The 21,573-nt window shown below is 48.4% G+C and overlaps 8 protein-coding genes, 1 long non-coding RNA gene and 2 other non-coding genes across 17 annotated transcripts; 7 read left to right on the top strand and 4 right to left on the bottom strand.

The window, feature by feature from the left end:
- Window positions 1-315: 315 nt before the first annotated feature.
- On the top strand, window positions 316-5,187 carry NSD (Nuclear receptor binding SET domain protein). Of its 2 annotated transcripts, none has more exons than NM_001276100.1 (5): window positions 316-738; window positions 832-2,107; window positions 2,188-4,606; window positions 4,671-4,796; window positions 4,855-5,187. In NM_001276100.1, the coding sequence occupies exons 1-5, from the start codon at window positions 420-422 to the stop codon at window positions 4,984-4,986; spliced, it is 4,272 nt and encodes a 1,423-aa protein (NP_001263029.1). In that variant the 5' UTR covers window positions 316-419; the 3' UTR covers window positions 4,987-5,187. The 2 variants fall into 2 exon arrangements, with proteins under 2 accessions (NP_001263029.1, NP_733239.1); NM_170360.2 differs by having other exon boundaries at window positions 2,176-4,606.
- Window positions 5,092-12,978, bottom strand: mino (minotaur). Of its 4 annotated transcripts, none has more exons than NM_001260414.2 (8): window positions 12,176-12,504; window positions 8,821-8,938; window positions 8,024-8,188; window positions 6,971-7,965; window positions 6,545-6,849; window positions 6,144-6,481; window positions 5,770-6,079; window positions 5,092-5,707 (listed from the first exon to the last, which is right to left on the bottom strand). In NM_001260414.2, exons 1-8 carry the CDS (start codon window positions 12,286-12,288, stop codon window positions 5,499-5,501), a joined length of 2,553 nt encoding a protein of 850 aa, NP_001247343.2. In that variant the 5' UTR covers window positions 12,289-12,504; the 3' UTR covers window positions 5,092-5,498. The 4 variants fall into 4 exon arrangements, with proteins under 4 accessions (NP_001247343.2, NP_651597.1, NP_733237.1 ...); NM_143340.4 differs by having other exon boundaries at window positions 5,196-5,707; window positions 12,176-12,978; NM_170358.2 differs by lacking the exons at window positions 8,821-8,938; window positions 12,176-12,504 and adding an exon at window positions 8,273-8,550 and having other exon boundaries at window positions 5,196-5,707.
- On the top strand, window positions 6,793-8,507 carry asRNA:CR46452 (antisense RNA:CR46452). Of its 3 annotated transcripts, NR_167839.1 has the most exons (2): window positions 6,991-7,531; window positions 8,402-8,507. The 3 variants fall into 3 exon arrangements; NR_167841.1 differs by having other exon boundaries at window positions 6,793-8,507; NR_167840.1 differs by having other exon boundaries at window positions 7,265-8,507.
- Window positions 9,995-10,812, top strand: nenya. The gene has a single exon (NM_170357.3). The coding sequence runs from the start codon at window positions 10,013-10,015 to the stop codon at window positions 10,670-10,672; it is 660 nt and encodes a 219-aa protein (NP_733236.1). The 5' UTR covers window positions 9,995-10,012; the 3' UTR covers window positions 10,673-10,812.
- Window positions 12,801-13,290, top strand: lncRNA:CR45566 (long non-coding RNA:CR45566). The gene is made up of 2 exons (NR_125280.1): window positions 12,801-12,836; window positions 12,897-13,290. It is a non-coding gene; the product is annotated as a long non-coding RNA:CR45566 (long non-coding RNA).
- On the bottom strand, window positions 13,281-15,348 carry RpL4 (Ribosomal protein L4). The gene is made up of 4 exons (NM_079814.3): window positions 15,250-15,348; window positions 14,864-15,044; window positions 14,429-14,799; window positions 13,281-14,029 (listed from the first exon to the last, which is right to left on the bottom strand). Exons 1-4 carry the CDS (start codon window positions 15,250-15,252, stop codon window positions 13,379-13,381), a joined length of 1,206 nt encoding a protein of 401 aa, NP_524538.2. The 5' UTR covers window positions 15,253-15,348; the 3' UTR covers window positions 13,281-13,378.
- snoRNA:Or-aca3 lies at window positions 14,108-14,254 on the bottom strand. Its single transcript, NR_003905.1, has one exon. It is a non-coding gene; the product is annotated as a snoRNA:Or-aca3 (small nucleolar RNA).
- A 464-nt stretch (window positions 15,349-15,812) lies between the features above and the next one.
- On the top strand, window positions 15,813-16,886 carry BCAS2. Its single transcript, NM_143339.3, has 2 exons — window positions 15,813-15,970; window positions 16,038-16,886. The coding sequence occupies exons 1-2, from the start codon at window positions 15,896-15,898 to the stop codon at window positions 16,797-16,799; spliced, it is 837 nt and encodes a 278-aa protein (NP_651596.1). The 5' UTR covers window positions 15,813-15,895; the 3' UTR covers window positions 16,800-16,886.
- A 193-nt stretch (window positions 16,887-17,079) lies between these two features.
- Window positions 17,080-18,325, top strand: CG12259 (uncharacterized protein). Its single transcript, NM_143338.3, has one exon. It carries the CDS (start codon window positions 17,175-17,177, stop codon window positions 18,252-18,254), a length of 1,080 nt encoding a protein of 359 aa, NP_651595.1. The 5' UTR covers window positions 17,080-17,174; the 3' UTR covers window positions 18,255-18,325.
- Window positions 18,326-18,708: 383 nt separating this feature from the next.
- Boh1 (Buddy of Hmr 1) lies at window positions 18,709-19,987 on the top strand. Its single transcript, NM_176572.3, has one exon. The coding sequence runs from the start codon at window positions 18,886-18,888 to the stop codon at window positions 19,909-19,911; it is 1,026 nt and encodes a 341-aa protein (NP_788749.1). The 5' UTR covers window positions 18,709-18,885; the 3' UTR covers window positions 19,912-19,987.
- On the bottom strand, window positions 19,921-21,261 carry mRpS22 (mitochondrial ribosomal protein S22). The gene has a single exon (NM_079813.3). The coding sequence runs from the start codon at window positions 21,165-21,167 to the stop codon at window positions 19,986-19,988; it is 1,182 nt and encodes a 393-aa protein (NP_524537.1). The 5' UTR covers window positions 21,168-21,261; the 3' UTR covers window positions 19,921-19,985.
- Between the last annotated feature and the right edge of the window lie 312 nt (window positions 21,262-21,573).

Here is a 21,573-nt window from a genome sequence, read left to right as displayed (position 1 = left end):
GTAGTACCTCAGTCGTGGCTAAGGAACCTTTTCAAAAAATTTATATAGAAGGTTTAGAAACCTGTAGTTAGAAATTTGTATTGGATGACGTGCCTGAGAGCGAATAAAAGAACACCCCGCGGCGCTTATGATTTAGTTCAAAAATTATTATAAAAATTATTATTAATTATATAACTATACTATAAGTAAAAGAAAACACTTCGCCTCACTGTGCATTACGGTGCGAATCTTGGCTAAGTATAATCGATAGGAATGTGTGACGCCTATCTTTCAGCGATCGTATCGATGGATCGATAGCTACCGCGATGCCCACGGTTGCAGTCGAAGTTTTGGCGCAAGCGAAGCCTCTGTGTTCTTAGAAATTGTCGAATTAACGGTAGTGTTTAATTGACGAGAGCGCGATTAAACTGGACCGCAGAATGAAGCTGAGCACGGACGCGCACTCCGAGATCGAGGGCGACGCTGCCCACGGCAATGTGCTGTGCAACTCCGCGTCCGATTCCCTGACCGCCACCGACGAAGTGGCTGCGGGCAACGACGAGTCGGTGGCCACCGAAGGCGATGATGTCGAAATTCCGAGGGACACCAACAACAGCACTCCGGTTCGACTGCTGGACAAGCCCGGCCAAAACCCGGTGCAGAACGGCGCACAGCCCGCGGCGGAGGAGTCGGAGCTGGAGAGTCAGCGGCAGACGCCAGTCCAAAAACAGCAACAACAGCGTGTGTCCATGGTGAACAGTAAGTGTAACAATGGCGCAATATACCCCGCCGTATGCCGTCCATATGCTAATATATCTGCTTTTGTGTGTGCGCCTGTGTGTGCTGCTTTAGGGAAACGAGATCTTATCAACTTGCAGTCGGCGCTGAGCCCCAAATATATTGGCTATGCCAATGCCAACTCACCCACGCCGCTTTCCGATTCCGATGACACAATACGCACGACGAGGCGACGCGTTAACCAAGCGGCGGCTTTAAATAACAGCAGTGCTGGCGAGACCCTGGCCCATGATAATGCGTCACCAAGGACCCCCGGGGGAGGAGGAGGAGGTGGTGGAGATGATAGCGCTAATCAGCTGCTCAGCAAGACCTACATGAGCCCCATCGAGAAGCTGCTAATCAAAAACGGCGCTAGTTCGCCCAACAGCACCGGTTTCGAGGCGGGCTCCGAGGACCTGGGCATACGGCCAATCGTTCGCAAGCACGTAAAGCGCAAAATGAAAAGAGTGCCGAAGGCGAAAGTAACCCTCGAACTGGACGAAAAAAACCAGCAAGAGGTTGACGAAAAGTCAGTAAAAACGGAGCCAATAGATGAGGAAGTTGACCGGACAGATGAAGCCCCAACTCAAGAGGCTCAAACTACCGCGATCTCCATTAAATCAGAGACTGAGGCTGAGCACAAAGCAGCCGTAGATGTTCATATAAAGCAAGAGGATACTATCAGGTTAGATATAGTTAATAATCCAGTAGAGAGCACTTCCATAGTTATCACTGAAGAGCCGAAAGACCTGGAAAAAAGTACTGAAGAACTGGCATTTGCCCTGCCATTGGCCTCCTCCACGGAGGTGGATCTGAAATCTCCACCCGACTTGAGCTCCACGGCGCTCGCCACATCCATCAAATCCCCCTCCTCTGTGAGCATCGATAGCGCCAAAGGCCTGTCCATAGTCACTGATCCCGGTTGGCCCACCTACCAAGTTGGTGATTTGTTTTGGGGCAAGGTCTTCTCGTACTGCTTCTGGCCCTGCATGGTGTGTCCGGATCCGCTTGGCCAGATTGTGGGCAACATGCCGAGCCATCCTCAGCGCTCATCCCTTGACAACGCCAACGTTCCCATTCAAGTGCATGTGCGCTTTTTCGCCGACAATGGACGACGCAACTGGATTAAACCGGAGAATCTGCTGACCTTTGCCGGACTGAAGGCTTTCGATGACATGCGCGAGGAATTGCGAATTAAGCATGGACCAAAGAGCGCCAAGTACCGTCAGATGGTGCCCAAGCGGACAAAGGTTGTCATCTGGCGACAAGCCATCGAAGAGGCGCAAGCTATGACCCAGATCCCGTACTCCGATCGTCTCGAAAAATTCTACCAGACGTACGAAAACGTTGTGTAAGTGGACCAACTATCGCTTTCTCTATTATCACAGTGAATACAATAAACATGGTTTAACTTTTCAGCACTCTTAATAGGCAAAAACGCAAGCGGACCAAGTATATGATGCAGGACACTTCTGACGTGGGCAGCAGCCTGTACGACTCCACGGACAACCTGCACAACAAGCAAGGCACGCAGTTGCTGGCCGTGAAACGAGAACGCTCGGAGTCGCCCTTTAGTCCGGCTTTCTCGCCCGTAAAGAGCAAAAACGAAAAGCGGGCCAAGCGCCGCAAACTGAGCAATGGCACCGAAGCGGATACTGGCAGCAACAGCATGGCAGTAACTCCTTCACAGACCGAAACAACTGTGGACAGCTCCGCTTATGAAAATCCCGAGTTCAGACAGCTCTTGTCTGCCGTCATGGAATATGTAATGATGAACCGGTCAGATGAAAAAGTGGAGAAGGTTCTGCTCTCCGTGGTGAGCAATATTTGGTCCCTAAAGCAAATCCAGTTGCGCGAGCTAGAGCGCGACTTGGCCAGCGGCGAAATTGAGGAGCCTTTGGGCTCGTCGGTGGTTGGTCGTGGCAGCGGTGTTGGCACTATCAAGCGGCTTTCGAATCGCCTTATGACCATGATGGTGCGCCGTAGCATGACTCCAGTAGTGACACCCAGTACAACGCCCGCACCATCGGAGCCAGATCGTCGCCTTTCCGAGCCCCCAAAGACCAAGAAGCCCGTCAACCGGCCCATAGAAGAAGTGATTGAAGACATCTTGCAGCTGGACAGCAAGTACCTCTTCCGTGGGCTTAGCCGCGAGCCCATATGCAAATATTGTTACCAGGCGGGATCCGATCTAGTGCGCTGCTCGCGCACCTGCTCGAGCTGGCTGCATGCCGACTGCCTGGAACGAAAGGTGACAGGAGCTCCGATGCCCAAAATAGGCAGTCGAAAGGCTCTGGTCATTCCACCCACATCGAAATCTCCCAGTCCCGATGAGGATCATGTAACAGCCGACGCCAAGGAGGTTGTTGCCGTTGGTACCTCACTGGTGTGTCATGAGTGCAATGTGGGCGAACCGGAAGGCTGTGTCATTTGCCATCAAGTTGAATCGCCAGCTGTACCAAGCACTCCCCGGAAGGAGGATTCATCATCGCACACGCCAATCGAAGATAAGCTCCTGACATGCAGCCAGCCTATGTGTGGAAAGCGGTTTCACACGAGTTGCTGCAAATATTGGCCGCAGGCGAGCAGCAGCAAACATTCGGCGCGTTGTCCACGGCACGTGTGCCACACATGCGTCTCCGACGATCCCAGCGGCAAGTTCCAGCAGCTGGGCAGCTCCAAACTGGCCAAGTGCGTTCGCTGCCCGGCCACGTATCACCAGCTCTCAAAATGCATTCCAGCCGGCACCCAGATGCTCAACACTACCAATATAATCTGTCCGCGTCACAACATCGCCAAGGCGGATGCCCACGTCAATGTTCTGTGGTGCTACATCTGCGTCAAAGGCGGCGAATTGGTATGCTGCGAAACGTGCCCCATTGCTGTGCACGCCCACTGCCGGAATATTCCCATCAAGACCAATGAGAGCTACATCTGTGAGGAGTGCGAGAGCGGTCGTCTACCGCTGTACGGCGAGATCGTGTGGGCGAAGTTCAACAACTTCCGCTGGTGGCCGGCCATTATCCTGCCACCCACTGAGGTGCCCAGCAATATACTAAAGAAGGCTCACGGCGAGAATGACTTTGTGGTGCGATTCTTTGGCACACACGATCATGGCTGGATTTCACGACGTCGCGTTTATCTCTACATCGAGGGGGATACGGGAGATGGACATAAGACCAAATCGCAGCTGTTTCGCAACTACACCACCGGCGTGGAAGAGGCGTCGCGCTTCCTTCCGATCATCAAAGCCCGCCGGCAGGAACAGGACATGGAACGCCAAAGCGGTAATAAGCTCCATCCGCCTCCATATGTGAAAATCAAGACCAATAAGGCGGTGCCACCGTTGCGATTCTCGCAGAATCTAGAGGATTTGAGTACTTGTAACTGCCTGCCGGTGGACGAGCATCCCTGTGGCCCGGAAGCTGGCTGCCTTAACCGCATGCTGTTCAATGAATGCAATCCGGAGTACTGCAAGGCTGGCAGTCTTTGCGAGAATCGAATGTTTGAGCAACGCAAGTCGCCACGTTTGGAGGTGGTCTACATGAACGAGCGAGGATTTGGCCTCGTCAACCGTGAGCCCATAGCCGTGGGTGACTTTGTCATCGAGTACGTGGGCGAGGTGATCAACCATGCCGAGTTCCAGCGGCGCATGGAGCAGAAGCAGCGTGATCGCGACGAGAACTACTACTTCTTGGGTGTGGAAAAGGACTTTATAATCGATGCGGGACCGAAGGGCAACTTGGCTCGCTTCATGAACCATTCGTGCGAGCCCAACTGCGAGACTCAGAAGTGGACCGTCAATTGCATCCATCGTGTGGGCATATTTGCAATCAAAGACATTCCAGTGGTACGTTAAAGTGGCACTGATCACATGGCGATCATGGTATAACTGATAAAACTGCTCTTTTTAGAACTCGGAGCTCACCTTCAACTACTTGTGGGACGACTTAATGAACAACAGCAAGAAGGCCTGCTTCTGCGGAGCAAAGCGGTGTTCCGGCGAGATAGGCGGCAAACTCAAGGATGATGCAGTTAAGGTAAGCTGTTCAAGAAATACCCTATTTATGGAGTTATAAACCTATTATTCTTTTAAAGGCCCATGCCAAGTTGAAGCAGATGCGGCGGGCAAAAGCATCCGCCGTTCGTATCCATGTGAAGCCTAAGAAGACTCCCAAGGTGAAACACATAAGTGCGGACGATGAGCCAATGGATGCGAAGGACGAGTAATGGATGCCAATTATATAGAAATCGCTTAAACTCAAGAAAATTTTTTAACATTACATTTTTGTTGTATTATGAATGAATATTTTTATCTACCACATGTATTTATTTCCTAAAAGTTATGACGTATGTTTTTTAGAGACAATCTAGTGGAGATTGTGCTGAACAGATGGATGTTGTGAAAATAAAGTGAGACGATTATTATGTAAGATGTTCTATTATAAAGTTATGAAGTTTAATCAATCAGTTCAGTATAGTTGATATTGTTTTCGGTTGTCCTGCCGCACAGAGGCCGCATATAGAAAAGGTTTTTAAATTATACATTAGAAATTTGTTCATATTTCACTGTTTGTCGCTTAGTTACAGTAAAGCTAGCACTTTGGCATATATAAACTCGTATGACTATAAAACTAGACATAGCTAAGTCTAAGATCTAGGAGTACGCACTTTAAACTTAAGTGGATATGCACTATACAAGGATAAAACATGAGTGCCAAAAATAAAGCGAGCGACCATTGTTAAGGCGTTACACTGAAGTAGCCCGAGTTGAATTTTGGTACAATTGCGTCGATCTTCTTCACGATCGAGTTGAGCGACTCACGAGACATCTCGTAGAGCGTGTTGAGTGAGATCAGGCGCATGCCCTGCTGGTTGCAAACCTCGATCACAGACCATTTCTCCAACAGCTTCAGGCAGTTGCGCACGGAGTCGGTGGATATGCTTTCGGCTGAAAGTGAGTTTTGGGGTTGCACATTAGGTGTAACTCTTGATGCATAAAGCGCGACTTACCATAGATGCAGCTGCCGCGCTTGACCTTGCTGCTCAGATCGTTAATCACAAAGCTTATAAATTCAGACTCCAGCATGGAGTTCTTGTGCAGTATTTGCAGGGACTGCGCCACCGTCACATACGTCCAGGCGAAGGGCGCCAGCACCTCGCAAATGTAGCGCTGCTGCGACGGGGTTTCGCTGGCGAACAGCAGTTTGGGCTCATCCGCCTCGCCATCGCGCACGTCTTCGTAGCCGTCCTCGTCCAGGCACTCTGCCAGGACGTTGGCCAAGCGCCTGCCCTCAGCGCCATTCGGCAAATCGTCATGGAGCTATAGAGCATTGAAATTAGAATTTACTCGAATGGCAAGAAAAGTGAAGTTTGATAGACGCTACCTTTTCGGTCAAAACGCAACCACTAATCAAGAGGTCGTCCAACTGCTGGTACAGCAAATTTTCCAGCACCTGCGTCGGTTTGTTCAGAATAAATTCGTAGCGATAGATCTGGCAGTTTTCCAGCGCGGTGTCTATCAGCTTTTTGCGCGACACGGCGGCTTCTTTCTTATTCTCCGTTTCCGGAAGCAGTGAGTGGAAGGTGGTCAACAATATCGAGCTGAGGGCAAAGTGCGGCGTCAGCATGTTCGAATAGTAAGCCAGCTCAATAAAGCTTTCCACTGAATTCACAGCCTTAATCACCAAACGCCCGTTCTCATCCCGAGAGCGAGTCACAAGACCTAAACAATTAAAATTAAATTAGCCTGTATGCCAGACGATAAAAAAGACGACGGTCAGCCTACCTGAGCCGAGTAGGTCACAGGCATATGCCACAATTTGCGAGGATTCCCCGGAAAAACCAATGTCCTTGCAGCCCGACAACGAGTTTCGCAAGTCGTCCAGAGCCTCCGACAGAATCTGCTCCTCGGCACCGTTCCTAAAGCGGGTGAGCAGCAAAAAGGCTAACGCATTGGTGGACATCACAGAGGTGGCTGCTGCGCAGTCAAAGACCACCTGGCGCGAGATGCTTTCGATGAGATTGCGGTGCTCCTCGCACACAACATCGGTGCCGTACAAGGAGGAGGTGGACTGATTGTGCTGTAGGACCCTGAAATAAAAGAGTAATAAATATATATTTATATTCAGAACCATATTCAATCACATAAGAAGCATATCTTTGAACATTAGAACATACGACTACTCATATCAAATCATCTTCAGCAGCCTACCTGGCAGATGGCTTGTAGACCTTGGCAATGTTTCCATCTTCTCGGGCTATCTTGTTGTACGAATTGACCAGCTCACGTATGGAGTAGGGCTCGTTAAAGTCGATGCGCATGAGGCCGTAGTTTGATTTCAGGGCCTTCCAAATGCCCGAAATGGCCTTGCCGAATGATTCGGGTATCTTCTTCTCGCCCTTTTGTTCGCGCACAAAGTTTCCGTCGACGAGACGCTCGTAGTTTACGGAAACGGGTACCAGCAGTGCGTCCGGTATGCTGCCGTCCATGAAGGCGTTCACAATCACAGAAAGAATGCCGCCCTTGGGCATGCACGGCTTGCCAGTGCGCGTTCGTCCGCCCTCGATGAAGAACTCGACGTTGTGGCCCTGCTTCAAGGCGTGGGTCAGATACAGGTGTAGAGCAGCGCGATAAAGCACGTCCTTCTTGCCCTCCACAGGATCAATCTTGCGTTTGATGAAGAAAGCACCCAAACCACGTAGGAGCCCACCAAAGACCGGAATTTGCAGGTTGTTGCCAGCGGCTACCAGAGGACTGCGTATATCGTTGTTCGTGAGTATCCATGTGACCATGATGTAGTCCAAGTGGCTGCGATGCAGCGGAACAAATATCAGCGGAGTGCCCGGCGAACGCTCTGTGGCTGTTTTGAGCATCTCGATCTGCTTCGTGTTCGTAACGACTCCGGAGAGGAAGCAGGGCAGCAACTTGTACAGGATCCAGGAAGTGAAGGCCAAAAGGCCATTGTTCAGAGTGGAGCCCATGTCCTTCAGTATGCTAATGGCGCGCTGCTCCTGCTTACGCAGAATGGCCTGATAGGATATACCCCTCTTCTCGTCCTCCTCCTCCTGCGCCTCCTGATCTCCACTAGCACTGCGCGTGAGCAGACGATGACCATTTTTAGCATATCTCTGCTCCCTTAGCGTCTGCTCGGCGGCCTGTTTAATTGCATGCTTCAGTACAGCATCGTTGTGCACGATCTCGGTGACCTAAGGGGATGCAGTTCAAGGTAACTACAGGTTTTATGAGCTTTAAGGGGTCACCCACCTGTCGGTACTCGAACTTCTCGCTGCGCACCACCTGGGCAACATATGGGAAGAGCACGCCCCAGTCGAATAGCTTCTTAAAAGGCTTCTGACCCGAATGCGGGGTCAGCTCCAACATATTCTGCGTCCCAATGCCATGAGCCACCGAATTCTGCGTCTTGGGCTCCTGCAATGAAACGATCGGAACAATTCTGTGATTGTGATGCAACTGGCATGCATATAGACGTCATGCAGGCGGGTCAATTGGTACCTCGAACCAGCCGCGAGCGTGAAACTCCTCCATGGGCATTCCAGCCAAGAGATTCTACCGTTCTACAGCACTTTCAAATTGTAAATTTATAATTTACGCATTTACCCATGCGCCCGGCTTTTTTTGCAGGAAATCGACGGCCGATAAGTCCTTCTCAGCTTTCAGGATTGTTATCGATTGGCAGGATGATGTGGCAACGCCACGAGTATTTAATTTAAAATAGTGCAAACTTTTAGAAAAACGTTTGTTTTGAACATTTAAATTTAGTTACAAATTGTATTTGTAATTTGTATTTGTACATCAATAGATTTAAAAATCAATGTTTTGATGTCAAGTAAATGTTTTTAAGGTAATTTTTTGGCAAATATATTAATCACTCTGCGGACTTTGACTGAATTGCAATACGGATACGGTATTTACAATTCATTGAGTGGAAATGTTTGCTTATCTGCGATACTAGACACTCCCTGCAATTGCGTCACGGCGTGTACTACGTGGTGGGGTTAACTTTATTGGAGGATGGGTGCTTGATAAGCGGGGAAACTTACATTGGATGATCGCAAAGTGACCAGAAGATCGCTGCGTATGGTGTTGATCTTGCTGAGGTAGCTCGTCCGGTAGCTCAGATTCAGATTGGGAAACAGGCTAGCGATGATTACCGGTGCCCTGCAATCGTAATCGGATGGATTCGGATGGCGTTACAATCAATCATTATCAATAAATAAAATAAAGTAGCACCAACGCGGGTGGTGCTGCAATCAAATCAGGAGCACGCAATTAACAATACAACACCTCTTCGATTATTATTCGGCTACTTGAGCGGTCTACAGTCCAACTTCGCCAGAGTTCATTAGCCCAGCGCAGTCATCAGCGGGTATATATTTTTATATGGAAAGTCGTGTATGTTTTTGAGTAGTGCCGCTATTGATAAGTGTTTAGTTGTTCATAAAATATGGCGCAGAACTGAACTTTGAGCGCGCTTTGTATGGCTTTTATACATACAATAATATCATTATATTTGATTGAAAATCAGCTGACATGTTCAGAGGCTAAACATTTGTTCGCTATTGTGTAAAAACGATCTTTTTTTTTAACATATGTTTCTCAAATGCTATATGACGAACTTCTGACGGCTTGTTTATAATTCCAAATATAATTCTAATTTATTTGAACAATAAAGGGAGTGGTTAACGGGCTCTTAATCTTTAGGTGAACTTGAAACCATACTTCAACTATCAAAACCAGACGGATGCCTGAGTAAATCACAAATAATAACATCAGCGTTCGCTTTTACGGTCGCATTACGTTAAAAAGCACGTTTTCCTCTCATCAAGTTTTTAAATACCCCAATCTGTTTACGCTTAATTATTTTGTCACGGAACCTTTTCTTGATTAGACGACTACTCGATTGTAAAGCAAATTCGTATACAAATTCCACCATTTATACGCTTAAGAATAGAAATTTATTCAATTTTGGAATCGAAAGCCAAATTTGGAATTATGGTGCCAAATCTAAACAATAAAACAAAGAAGTCTGTATTTCCTGCACCTTTCAAAGAAATAAGTTCATTATAAAGAGTCTTCACTGCATTTCAATTGGGGGACAGTGCTGCCAGAAGCGCAGCCACCGTAGTGGCCAGACTGAAAAGGATAAAAACCGTTAGATTACAGACGCTCCAAAGCAGCTGATTAAAGTTCAACAAACTCTTAGTTTACAAAGAAAAACAATTGGTTTTTGGAATGTTTCGAATCCACTGCAACAAATGCTTTCGACGCCGCAACGTCGAGCCAACGTTGATCTTCCACATGACCCAGTGCCAACACGTCCTCTGCGCCTCCTGTCTGAGCGAATCCTCGACAGATAAGAAGTGCCCACTGTGCAAACGGGATCTGCGAGCGATTCCGATCGACAAAAACTTGCCTCCAAACGTGGCCCAATACTTTGAGGATCCGCTTCGATTCCAGCAGCTCTACCGCAAGATCAGCAAGTTCCAGGCCGACCAGCGGGCATCGGACAACCTGGGATTCTATCGCCAGATGCAGGAGCACGAGAAGAACGAGAGCCGCTTAAAGGGCTTCTGCAAGATGGAGGCGCAGTTCAACCAGCAGATCCAAAAGGAGAAGGAACGGATCGCCGAACTTCGCGCCTACATAAAGTACCACGAAGAGGAGGGTCTCAAGGAGTGGCCACACGCCACGGGGGTTGAGAAGCCCTGGAGCAACCAGGCACGTGGCCTGCGGCCCAGGACACCCTCTGTGACCACATCGGATAATACCCAGTCGGATGAGCACATGACAACCTTCTGCCTGGACTCGGACATAGATTGCCTTGAAGAAGACGAACCCCGCCGATACGTCAAGAAAACCTTTAACGGAAACATCAAAGATTTTCACATATAATCACTTCTTTCCACAAGTTTTCCTTAACTACAACTAGATTATTAAGATCATTACAGTGTAAGTAATATTAAAATTGGTGCCAGGAGAACTTTAAGCAGAGATCGATGATACCATAACATAAATTTAAATCCAGTATCAGCAATCTTTGCGCTAATCTTAGAGTGGACTTCACAATCATCTCGAGCTGTGGAAAATTTCTTTTTTTTAGAGGTCTAGGACAAGTGGATCACCACTTTGGATTATTACTTTACTTTTATTGCCCACCGATACGAGATGAATGCCACGCTTTCTTTGTGGCCCCCAAAGCTGGTCGAAATCCAGCAAGATTGCGAGAATAGCCATTGTGCAATCTTAATCAGATAATTGGGTACGAATTTAACAGCGGCAATCGTTCCGATAATTGTTGCCAAGAATGATTTGGGGGCGAAATGTGGGTGGGGGATTCGTTGGCTATCACTGCGAGTGCACCATCGCCAATTGCGCCTTGCAAAGAGAGTACTCGATGGGCAGTGGGCGGCAGGAGAGAGGGGAGCTGCTGAGGGCGGGAGAAAGTGTTTGTGCCGGAGCAAACAACACTATTTACGCCCGGGTGACGTCAATCGGTGACCAATGACCCAGGGCAGCCTCCCAGTGCCAGTTAGCACGTGGACGATAGGCGGAAGCCTTGCAATTTGCATTCTACGGAGGGCCAACTGGACAAAGGGGCATTGTGAGTCATGGCCAATGGAGCAACCACCTGTTGTGCGCTCGAAACCAAAACAAAACATAACTACAGTGGAGCATCGACAAAGGAAACAACTATGTATGCACTACCTACGAGTTCGTTTCATCGCGCCGATAGGAAATAACTTGATTTGGTTTAAAACAATGGAAATACAAAGTATTTCTTATCATCAAAGCTTGTTTTCTTAGTGTTCGTTTTTGATTATAGATTTTATAATTTTTTATAAGTAAATTCATCGGAGAGCGCTTAAAATATCAGTTCTTTATCTCATCTAACCTTTGTTTAAACAAATATTTTATCAGCTAATCGAAATCATATATGTGCACTAATCTATAGAAAATATAAAAATAATTAATTTGATACATTTTTGTTGTTTTTAAACTGGATCTTTGAACTTTGAGGAGTGCAATCCGTCTTTTTTCATGCCATTAGTAAGCAATTAAACTAATCTAGACCGTAAAAGTTTAAGCCAAAACAACAGCCCATGTCGATAAGAAGTGAAAACCCACTGAAACTAGGCGAAACTTTCGAGCTGTGGACTTTCGACCTATGTAGCCATGTCCCACTGTGCTTCATTTAGCATGCATTGGATAACCTGCGAGTGCGCCTCTAAAAATAACGGCGCTTCTTACTCGCCAGCATTACTTGAACTTGGAGGTTGGGGGCGATACACATATTACCCACAGCACCTATACCAACCACACCACTTGCGATATGTGCACACATGTAGATGGCTTATAGGATTTATTTGGCTTCCATCTGAGCCCATTTGCACTCACCTCGTCTTGGCGAATATATAGTAGACAATAAGGGCAACTGATGCAATCTCGATGCCGCCGAGCAAAGAAATCTCGGCGACGCGCTGGGCAAAGTTCAGGACGGTCGTCAACATGATGATGATTATGCTGTGCCCTGGACCTGGGACTGGTTCCGCGCGCTAATGCTACTAGTCAGTCAGTAGTGATGCTCCGGCATCAGCCGGCGGGCAAGTGATCGGAAGTGGTCTCGGAAACGTACCGAACGCAACGATTAAACGCGACTAATAATCAGACGCGAGAGCGACCCTTTTGGTGGCAGCGGCCACAACTACTGCACTGCCATCTACTGCGGTGGCAAAAAAAAAAAAATATATATAAATGTTGTTGATGGAAAATGGTGGAGGAGACGGTTGGAGATGATGGCCGCTCCGCTCCAGCGTTCTCTCTGCGGGATGCCGATGCCGCTCTCGCTCTCCTGGCCGATCAGTGGTGGTGGTGGCTATATGGTATTGCGTTCTACTCAATATAACCAGACATTGGTCGCGACCCGCACATAGAAAATATCGTATGATCCGAGCTTTCAGATTTTGCGCGAGATAGCATCTACCTTTATTTTTGGCAAGCTGCTATATAATAAAGTGGGCTTGGAACCGGTTTACCGACTGCTACCTACTATGCTATGGTACCGTCGCGAAATTACATCGGTTAATTGAATCAAAAATATATATCCTTTGTTTCCCAGCCTTTTATTTGCCGCACAAAAGGGATTCGGTATATTCGCGATACGCAGAACCGCGCCAGTCGACCGTTCGCAGTCGAATAAGAGCGGCGACGACGCTCGACGCTTAATTAAATGCCAATTAACGTGTGACAATAAGTATATGTGCGGCCCATGGATGTGCGAACGTGTACGAAGACCAAGATCGGCATCGCCATCGGCGGCAGCACGACGGACGATAACGAAAGCTACAGCCGCCGCCACAGATACAGATGCAGATGCCATGCCGCTGTTATCAGCGCGAGCGGGAGAATGATAAGGGATGGGATCGCTCAGCGCGGCAGGCAAGACGACCAAAAAGAGAGCCAACTAAATGATGTGCCTAAGACTAAGAGTTTAATGAGCATTACTGTCGCGCACTCTATGTATTATGAATAAAATTCATACAACTTTTGTGGTTTATTATAATATAAAAGTGTGTCAGCTCTACTCGGGGGAAAGTAAGTTTACTTCTTGGCCGCTGGCTTCTTGGCGGCGACCTTCTTCTTGCGGGCGGCCAGCAGCTTGGCGCGATTGGCCGCAGCCTTGGTGGCCACATTGGCGAAGTGCGACTTGGCCAGCTCGACGTTCTGCTTCTTGGCCTTGGCCAGCACCTTGGCCACGGTGCGCTTCTCGGCGGCGAGGGCGGCACGACGCTTGAGGACCTCGGCATAGGGGTTAAGCTTGATCAGCTGGCGCACGTTGGTCAGGGGGTTCAGGCGGCGCACGCTGCGGAACACACGCTTGCGGGGATCGCGCAACACCTTGCGGATCTCCTCAGACTTGAGCAGACGCGACAGATCGGTGTTGGCCATCTTGGGCTGGGGCAGGTTGTAGCCCTTCTTCAAGGTGGACGGCTTCTTCCAGGTGCCGAACAGATCGTTCAGGCGGGCGAAAGCCGACTCGGTCCAGATGACAAAGCGACCGACATGACCGCCGGGGGCCAGCTTCAGCAGATTGAGCTTGTCCACGTTGATGGTCTCAATGCCGGGGATGTTGCGGAAGGCCTTGCGCAGACCCTCGTCCTTGTCGTAGACCACCAGGGGACCACGGCGAGCGATGCGGCGACGGTCGCGCATGGTACCACGGCCAGCACGGAAGCGCTGCGACTTGTACACCTGCGAAATGAATGAGAAACAAGTTGATAGTGAGTATGTATATTCCAGGAATTCGGAAATAGAGAACATGAATACAACAGCTGTTGCTCTTCCGTTACCACGATGGAAGCCGTGAATCAAGTTTCAATCGTAACGCCAAGAAGAGCATTTTATCTGGCAACGCAGGAGATCCCTGCAAGCATCGGACAACCAGAAGAGTAGCCAGTTGCTTGCACGCTGCCAAGTAAGATTTAGAAAGCATCCGAAAAGTAGGAATCCAATAAAAAGTTATAACTTTGCAATTAAAACATCACAACTTCACGTTTTGTTAAATAAATACGTTGAAGTTGAATAGACGCACAGTTAAGTGACCTAACATTCTTCGGATTAAGTTCTTCATAGGTGTACAAAGTTACCCACCTTCTGGATGTCAGCCCAGATCTTCAGGCGACGCAGGAAGATGACAGCCTGCTTGGTCTTCTGGACCTTTTGCACCTCATCGGACACGACCAGCGGGAACTCGGAGACGCCGTCGATGACATGTCCCTTGGACTGGACCAGAGCTGGCACTCCTGAGGCGGCGATGGCCGACACCAGGGCGTAGCGACGCTGGTTGACATTCACCTTGCGGTGCCAGCGACGGAACGTCTTGGTGGGGGCGAACATGCGTCCACCACGGCACATGTTGCCGAAGGCTCCCTGGCCGGAACGGTGGGTACCGCCACCACGCACACGGGGAATACGGGCCACAGCACGTCCGGTACCCCAGGACTCGGCGGAGGTCTGGTGACCTGCAAACAGGAATTCAAACGGGTTAGATTCACACAAAAGAGGAGTTATAAACAGTTTACTCACCAGCCAGCTCGCTGACGGCGTAGGCCTGTCGGTTGTTGCGGCGGAGCAGCTGGTGAACCTCGTTGACCACATCCGGACGAATGGGCGCCTTGAACACTGCCGGCAGGCATATGTTCTTGTCCTTGGCTGGCTCGTTCTTTTCCGTGTACACGGAGACCAATGGCCTGGCGTTGCCTAAGCTCTGAAAGTGCACATGGTATTCGGGTTTAGTTCACTGATCATTTCACATCACAAAACACAACAAGCGCATTTCGCCATCGCCGCACATTCCAAACACGTGGAGGTTAGGGCGACACTTTTGCACTATTTTCGCATCGTTTCGTGTGTTAAATCCAATGTTTTGGGGTCTGCTGCGGTTGCGGAGTGCCTTGTGCTTCGTTTCTCACCATTTTCGTTGATTTTCAAACCCAATGAAAGGTGCTAAATATTCTGCAAACGCAGATACCGTCCTCTTTTTATTAAGAAGAACGAAGAAAGAAAGAGAGCTGCCGGAAATGGCTGCCAATCGCGTTCCACGGCGCATGGTTGCATTTGCTAACAGCAGCAAGTGTCAAGCTTACAGGGCTAATTGGACGCTGTCCAACACTTTTAGCTTTTTTTTTCTCTCGTAAGAGAAGTTTTTGTTTATATTCTCGCAATTAAACTATAATATTACAAATCTAAATTCGAATTTATCAATAACGTATTTTAGTTAAATTTATAAATTAGCAATGCGTTTTTAAAGAACAAGAATACAATTGTTGTAATTTAACCGCATAATAAATAATCAAACAATACATAATACATACATACGTTAAAAACTAACTTACACAACTTTTATTGGTGAGAAAACAACGCTTATTTTTTGCTTAAATGTTCATGTTAAAACAAAAAAATTTACTAAATAGATATATGGCTATTAATTAACAGCATTCTGTTATCCGTTTATATAGCTATAAAGTAGCTAAATGTGCCACACTAGTGCGAAGCGGCAATTGTATTTGTTTACTTGCGGAAAAAACAGTCTCAAAACACAGAAATTAATAATAAATAATGGCTGGCGAAGTTATTGTGGATGCTCTGCCCTACATAGATCACGGCTATGACGATGTGGGCGTCCGGGAATCGGTAAATATACGGATATCCATGTTGCACGTTGAAACTGACTTTGAAATGGCATCTTCTTCTTCCAAAGGCTCTCGCCATGGTGGAGGAGGAATGCCGGCGCTATAGGCCCACAAAAAATTACCTTGACCATCTGCCACTGCCCGCCAGCTCGCCCTTTGAGACTCCGCTGATGGCCAACGAGTTCGAGCGCATCCAGAACCGCCTGCCCATGGAGACGCTCTCCATGAAGCGCTACGAACTGCCACCGCCGCCATCGGGCAAATTGTCGGAGGTGTCCGCCTGGCAGGAGGCCATTGAGAACTCGATGGCCCAGCTGGAGCACCAGTGGGTGCGCTCTCTCAACCTGGAGCTAATGCTCGACTACGGCACGGAGGCATGGAAGTCCTACCTGGAGGTCTTCACCGCCATGCAGGCGAAGGCGCAGCTCCAGCTGCAGCAGCTGAAGAAGGACATTCAAGATGTCAACTGGCAGCGCAAGCAGGCGCAAACGCAGGCCGGCGAGCGACTGCGCTCCCTGGAAGCCCATTGGGTGCTGCTGGTCTCCAAGAACTACGAGATCGAGACGGAGTGCGTCGAGCTGGAAAAGATCGTCCATGCCGCCCGTCAGCAGCTGCGGAAGATTACCCCGCCGCCCAGCGCCAATGACACGGCTCCAACGCCGGAATACACGAATGGTTTCGACCAGAACGATTTGGCCGAGAGCAACGGCAGTAGCTCCAGCAATCCAGATCCAAGCCAACCTGGCGATGATGGAACAGATGCCGATGGTGACAGCAAGGAGGAGGACAAATCCGAGGCACAGGAGGAATCTTCCAATGGATCAACGTAGATTTAGTACACTGAGCGAAAGCATGAAGCAAGTTAAAGAAAAACTTACGACTGTAACTAAATATAAAGGATATTAAAAAAAACAGCTAAAAATCTAAGATTTATCTTTATTTTTCAAAATCGTTGCAGAGAAATAGTGATCCTCTTCTTTTTGCTCTTATATCAGGGGAATGGACAGCTAGTAAATTTTAAATAATTTCAAGATTAAATATTTTATTATTTCAAATTGGTAAGGTAGTGTTTTGTGCTGTAAATTTTTTATACGAAGAATGGCATTTTTCAATGTTTCTGCTACGGTCACACCAATTGGATGTTTACAAATTTCGTTTACGAATTAAATAAAAAAAAATATAAATAAATACAGAAACAACTAAGGATGGCCCACTACAAAGGTGCCGCCAGCGAGGCGGGCCGTGCAGCCCAGCTGATGAAGAAGCGGGAGATCCAGCAGCAGGAGATCGAGTTTCGCAAGAAGAAGATCGAGGAGGAGCTCAAGCTGGACAAGATTGAGAACAAGTTTGCCACCCACTACGATGCCGTGGAGCAGCAGCTCAAGTCCTCGACCATTGGTCTGGTCACCCTCGACGAGATGAAGGCCAAGCAGGAGGATATAGTGCGGGAACGGGAGAAGAAGCTCGCCCAGAAGAAGGACGAAAAGGATCGGGAGAAGCAGCGCGCCCTGGAGGCCATTCAGGCGGAGAAGAACAAGCAGAAGCGGCAGATCCAGGCGCTGTCCTTCAACCTGGACGACGACGAGGAGGAGGAGGAGGAGGACGACGAGGATCACGATAAGAAACAGCTGAAGATTAAGCAGGAGGATCAGCCCAAGCCCAAGTGGACGGAGATCAAGGAAGACATTTTGCCCATAAAGAAGAAGAAGATATGCAAGAATCCTGACGTGGACACTTCCTTTCTGCCAGATCGCGAGCGCGAGGAGCAGGAGAACAGACTGCGCGAGCAGCTGCGTCAAGAATGGGTAATGCAGCAGGCGGAGCTGAAGGACGAGGACATCTCCATCACGTTCAGCTACTGGGATGGCTCCGGCCATCGGCGGAACGTGCTGATGAAGAAGGGCAACTCCATCTACCAGTTTCTGCAGAAGTGCCTGGAGCTGCTGCGCAAGGAGTTCATCGAACTGAAGACCGTAATGGCCGACCAGCTGATGTACGTCAAGGAGGATCTGATCCTGCCGCACCACTATTCCTTCTACGACTTTATCGTGACCAAGGCACGCGGCAAATCCGGCCCGCTCTTCCAGTTCGACGTCCACGACGATGTGCGCATGATAAGCGACGCCTCCGTGGAGAAGGAGGAGTCCCATGCCGGAAAGGTACTCCTCCGCTCCTGGTACGAGCGCAACAAGCACATCTTCCCAGCCAGCCGATGGGAGCCCTACGATCCCACCAAGTCCTACGACAAGTACACCATCAAGGACAAGGATAAGAGTAAAAAGTAGTGCTTAGGGCAGTTTCTGCCCGAATAATTGTACAATATAATAATGATTGATTTAATACATCAAAACAAACGAAAAATAACTACAATTTTTATTTGATTTTTCCACCAGATTTACAATCAGTTTAATTAAACTATTATAATAGGCATTGAATGAAATATAAAATATATAACAAATTTATGTTTGCTTAATACAATTTTGAATTCATTAGAAAATGTCATACTTCTCATAAGAATACCCCTAATTATTTAAAATGGCACTGTTAAGAGAACTTGTTGCTAAACAAATTTGGTAGAAATTTTAGTTTATAAACACAGTATAATCAGAGAACATGCAGTTATTCAGCACTTCGTATTGATTGCCATGAAAAAAGAACTGTTAGATTTATATTTTATTTTAATTTTTTAATATTCCAACTGTCATAATAGTCAAAAGAAGTCGGATATGGCGGGAAAAAAGCTAGCCCGCCAGCACCAATAGCAACATTGAATTTTTTGCGCCAGTAAAATTCGCGTCTTTTTATAAAAAGCAAGCGTAATTAATAACAAAAATAAAATAAGTTCCAAGTAAAATGTGAATTCATTTTTCGGATACGTATCGATTTAGTGCCATTTGAGAACCCCGAACCAACGAAATGTACCCGGCGCAACCGGCAAAGGTGGCGTTGGCCGGTCAACCGATATCCGCCGGAAAACCACCACGCCACAGCCCTGTTCAGATGAAGTCTATCCCTTTGCCCGTCTTCGAGCTGCCGGAATACGTGTGCGTGGAGACCAAGTGGGTGACACGCAAGTACGCGATAGAGAATGGCATTCCAGTGAAAGAACTGCATGCCCCGATCACCAATGGAGGCGCTACAGAGTCTCCCAAGAAATCCGTACAGCAGAAGAGACTCAACGAGGTCACTGGAATGTTTGCGAACGAGGCTATGGTGCCGCGCAGAGAGCGCGCCATTCAAACAGAGAATGCGGGCACTAAGGATGCGGGCATTCAATGCCGTCGCGATTCGGAGGAGTGGTATTTACCAGAGGAACGGCCAAAGGATACCGGTTCTGAGGCCTCCAATTCCGACAAATTTCTCACCTACGTGAGCGAGAACACATTCATATTTCCCAACGGCATGATGGAGTGCGCGGTGTGCGGCGATGTGGCCAAAACCTTGCTGGAGCACCAGAGCCACATGACCGCGCACTATGGACCTGGTGCTCTGTGCTTTCGCTGTGGTCAGCGTCTGGACCACCAGAAACAATTGAAGCAACACAGTCTGAGCTGTCCCGCTCTAGCGCCCAGGAAGTCATCGATGCTCTTTAAATGCCCACATCTACTCTGCAACGCCATGAGCCACTCAGAGATGCAGTTGCTCAGGCACCTGAGAAACCATAGCGGCAGGAAGTGCTACAGATGTCTTCAGTGCAAACGTTACTTCAAGACCACCACCTCTCTTTTGGTACACCGAAAAAAAGAACAGAGTTGTGCCAAGGCGAAAGTGGTCGTCCTATTTCGCGAACACAACGGGTTGCCCAATGGAAGAGGTGATCCCAGACGTTGCTCAGTTTGCTTGAAGCGTTTCAGCAGCGAGCGGGTATGCCTGCGGCACCGGAGACAGTGCATCCTTGGCCATTTTAGACGGCTGTCCAGGGTCCTCAAGAAGGAGCTATGAACAGCGTATAGAAATCTTGACCTAGCTGGTATTTATTAGTACATAGAAATCGATAACAATAAAGCGAATAGATCCTACGAAGCCTGGACGCCGTGAGCCTTTTTCAGTCCCTGGAACAGCATCAGTTTCTCCCGGTTAACTTCCTTAAGCGTCTGCACCGCCAGCTCCAGTTGCACCTTCTTCAGCGCATGTTCGCTGGCGATGTACTGCTCAATGAACTTCAGGCTGATCTCATCGGCGGCGAAATCGTGCTCCGTCTTGCCAATGGCCGTATGGATCTCCTGCTCAATGTTCTGCTTATTGTCATGTCGTCGGAAGACGCTTCTTAGCTCCGCCAGGGCACTTTCCGCCGGCGTGGCATGCAGTTTGCCCAGTTCGGTCAGCGTTGCCTGATACTCCACTGGGATGTTGTGTAGCTTGTAGCTCAGAGCAATCAGCTCCACGGCATTGTGCAGATAATCCCGACGGATCATGTCATACAGCAGGTCGTCGATGCAGCGGTGCCAAGCGTAGAAGAAGGCCATGGGTCCAAAGTGGCGGGTGGAGCGCAGAAGATCGAACTCCTTGGACTCGTTGAGATGCTCGAACACACGCGCTGAAATGTTGTGGAACTCCGGCTCATGTGGCTCGTACTGCACCAAGAGTCGATCCAGGATGAACTCGTACTTGTGCTCCGCCAAGCACTTGGCCAGCAGCTCCTCCAGCGCGAACATTCGTGGAGTATATGACTGGCGACCCTCCAGCGGGAAATACAACTGGTTCATGCGCTTCGTGGTATCAAGAGTGGCGTAGGCCAAGGTTCCGTCCATATCCCGGACGATTACCTTGCGTTCCGACTGCCGTCGGCCGAAGGTGATGTCCGTGAATACGAACTTGGAGTTGGCGAAGTCCTTCAGCGCCGTATCCTTGGCTATCACCCGCTCCACATCTTTTTTGATCTGCACAATGGGTGGCATTTGCAGAATTTGCTGAGCCCGCACCACCAAGTTCTGGAACTCGTTGTCCAGCTGCTCGTTGCTCATGAACTTCGTTTCGCTGCTGTTGTCCGGCACCGTGCGCTTCCGATACACCTTGTCCAAGTTCAGTTGCGTCATGGACTGGAGCAGCCGCTGGGTTTCGGCATCCGTGAAAAGCGGCTGCGGATCGCGCTCGTACTGCAGGGCGGCGGGCTTGGTGGGCGCCGAGGACACCTGCCGGATAGCTTGGCGCACTCCTTGGAGGCCATTCAGCTGGCGCAGGCTCCGCAGCAGGTGCATTTTCAGTCAGTAAATCAGGCACAAAAATACACGAGACGGGTGTAGAAATTAGTGAGGGCAGCACGGTGTTTTCCAACACTGCTTGCTAGTAATGACAACAGGAATCTTATTTAATTTAATGTGTTTATTCTATTTGTATAATAACTTTTTTAATGCACATGCACATGCGTAATGCGCCTTATTTTTAAATTTCATTCATAATATGCAATATTTGTTTGAAATAGGAAAATAGCAAAATAGGCAACTTTATTATCTACATAAGAATTAAACGATTATTAACTACTTGTTATTGTTCCCATTTTACCAGACGACTCAATTGTATAACTATGAGCAGCTAGTGCCACCGCCTTTAGTATCAAATCGTAATAATCAAGAAAAAAAATAATATAATAATAAAAACGACATT

Source organism: Drosophila melanogaster, chromosome 3R, assembly GCF_000001215.4.
Source record: "Drosophila melanogaster chromosome 3R".
NCBI lineage: Eukaryota > Metazoa > Arthropoda > Insecta > Diptera > Drosophilidae > Drosophila > Drosophila melanogaster.
The sequence above is the reverse complement of the archived record's forward strand: the minus strand, read 5'-3'. Positions and strand labels throughout refer to the sequence as shown.

Coding starts and splice junctions, on each gene's coding strand:
- NSD (NM_170360.2), top strand. CDS start 420: ATGAAGCTGAGCACGGACGCGCACTCCGAGATCGAGGGCGACGCTGCC. Junction 739..831: donor GCGTGTGTCCATGGTGAACA/GTAAGTGTAACA, acceptor GTGCTGCTTTAG/GGAAACGAGATCTTATCAAC. Junction 4,797..4,854: donor TCAAGGATGATGCAGTTAAG/GTAAGCTGTTCA, acceptor ATTCTTTTAAAG/GCCCATGCCAAGTTGAAGCA.
- nenya (NM_170357.3), top strand. CDS start 10,013: ATGTTTCGAATCCACTGCAACAAATGCTTTCGACGCCGCAACGTCGAG.
- mino (NM_143340.4), bottom strand. CDS start 12,288: ATGTTGACGACCGTCCTGAACTTTGCCCAGCGCGTCGCCGAGATTTCT. Junction 8,189..8,820: donor TCACTTTGCGATCATCCAAT/GTAAGTTTCCCC, acceptor GTTTCATTGCAG/GAGCCCAAGACGCAGAATTC. Junction 6,482..6,544: donor CTGTGACCTACTCGGCTCAG/GTAGGCTGACCG, acceptor TTAATTGTTTAG/GTCTTGTGACTCGCTCTCGG.
- RpL4 (NM_079814.3), bottom strand. Junction 14,800..14,863: donor CGCCGTCAGCGAGCTGGCTG/GTGAGTAAACTG, acceptor TCCTGTTTGCAG/GTCACCAGACCTCCGCCGAG. Junction 14,030..14,428: donor TCTGGGCTGACATCCAGAAG/GTGGGTAACTTT, acceptor TTCATTTCGCAG/GTGTACAAGTCGCAGCGCTT.
- BCAS2 (NM_143339.3), top strand. CDS start 15,896: ATGGCTGGCGAAGTTATTGTGGATGCTCTGCCCTACATAGATCACGGC. Junction 15,971..16,037: donor ATGTGGGCGTCCGGGAATCG/GTAAATATACGG, acceptor CTTCTTCCAAAG/GCTCTCGCCATGGTGGAGGA.
- CG12259 (NM_143338.3), top strand. CDS start 17,175: ATGGCCCACTACAAAGGTGCCGCCAGCGAGGCGGGCCGTGCAGCCCAG.
- Boh1 (NM_176572.3), top strand. CDS start 18,886: ATGTACCCGGCGCAACCGGCAAAGGTGGCGTTGGCCGGTCAACCGATA.
- mRpS22 (NM_079813.3), bottom strand. CDS start 21,167: ATGCACCTGCTGCGGAGCCTGCGCCAGCTGAATGGCCTCCAAGGAGTG.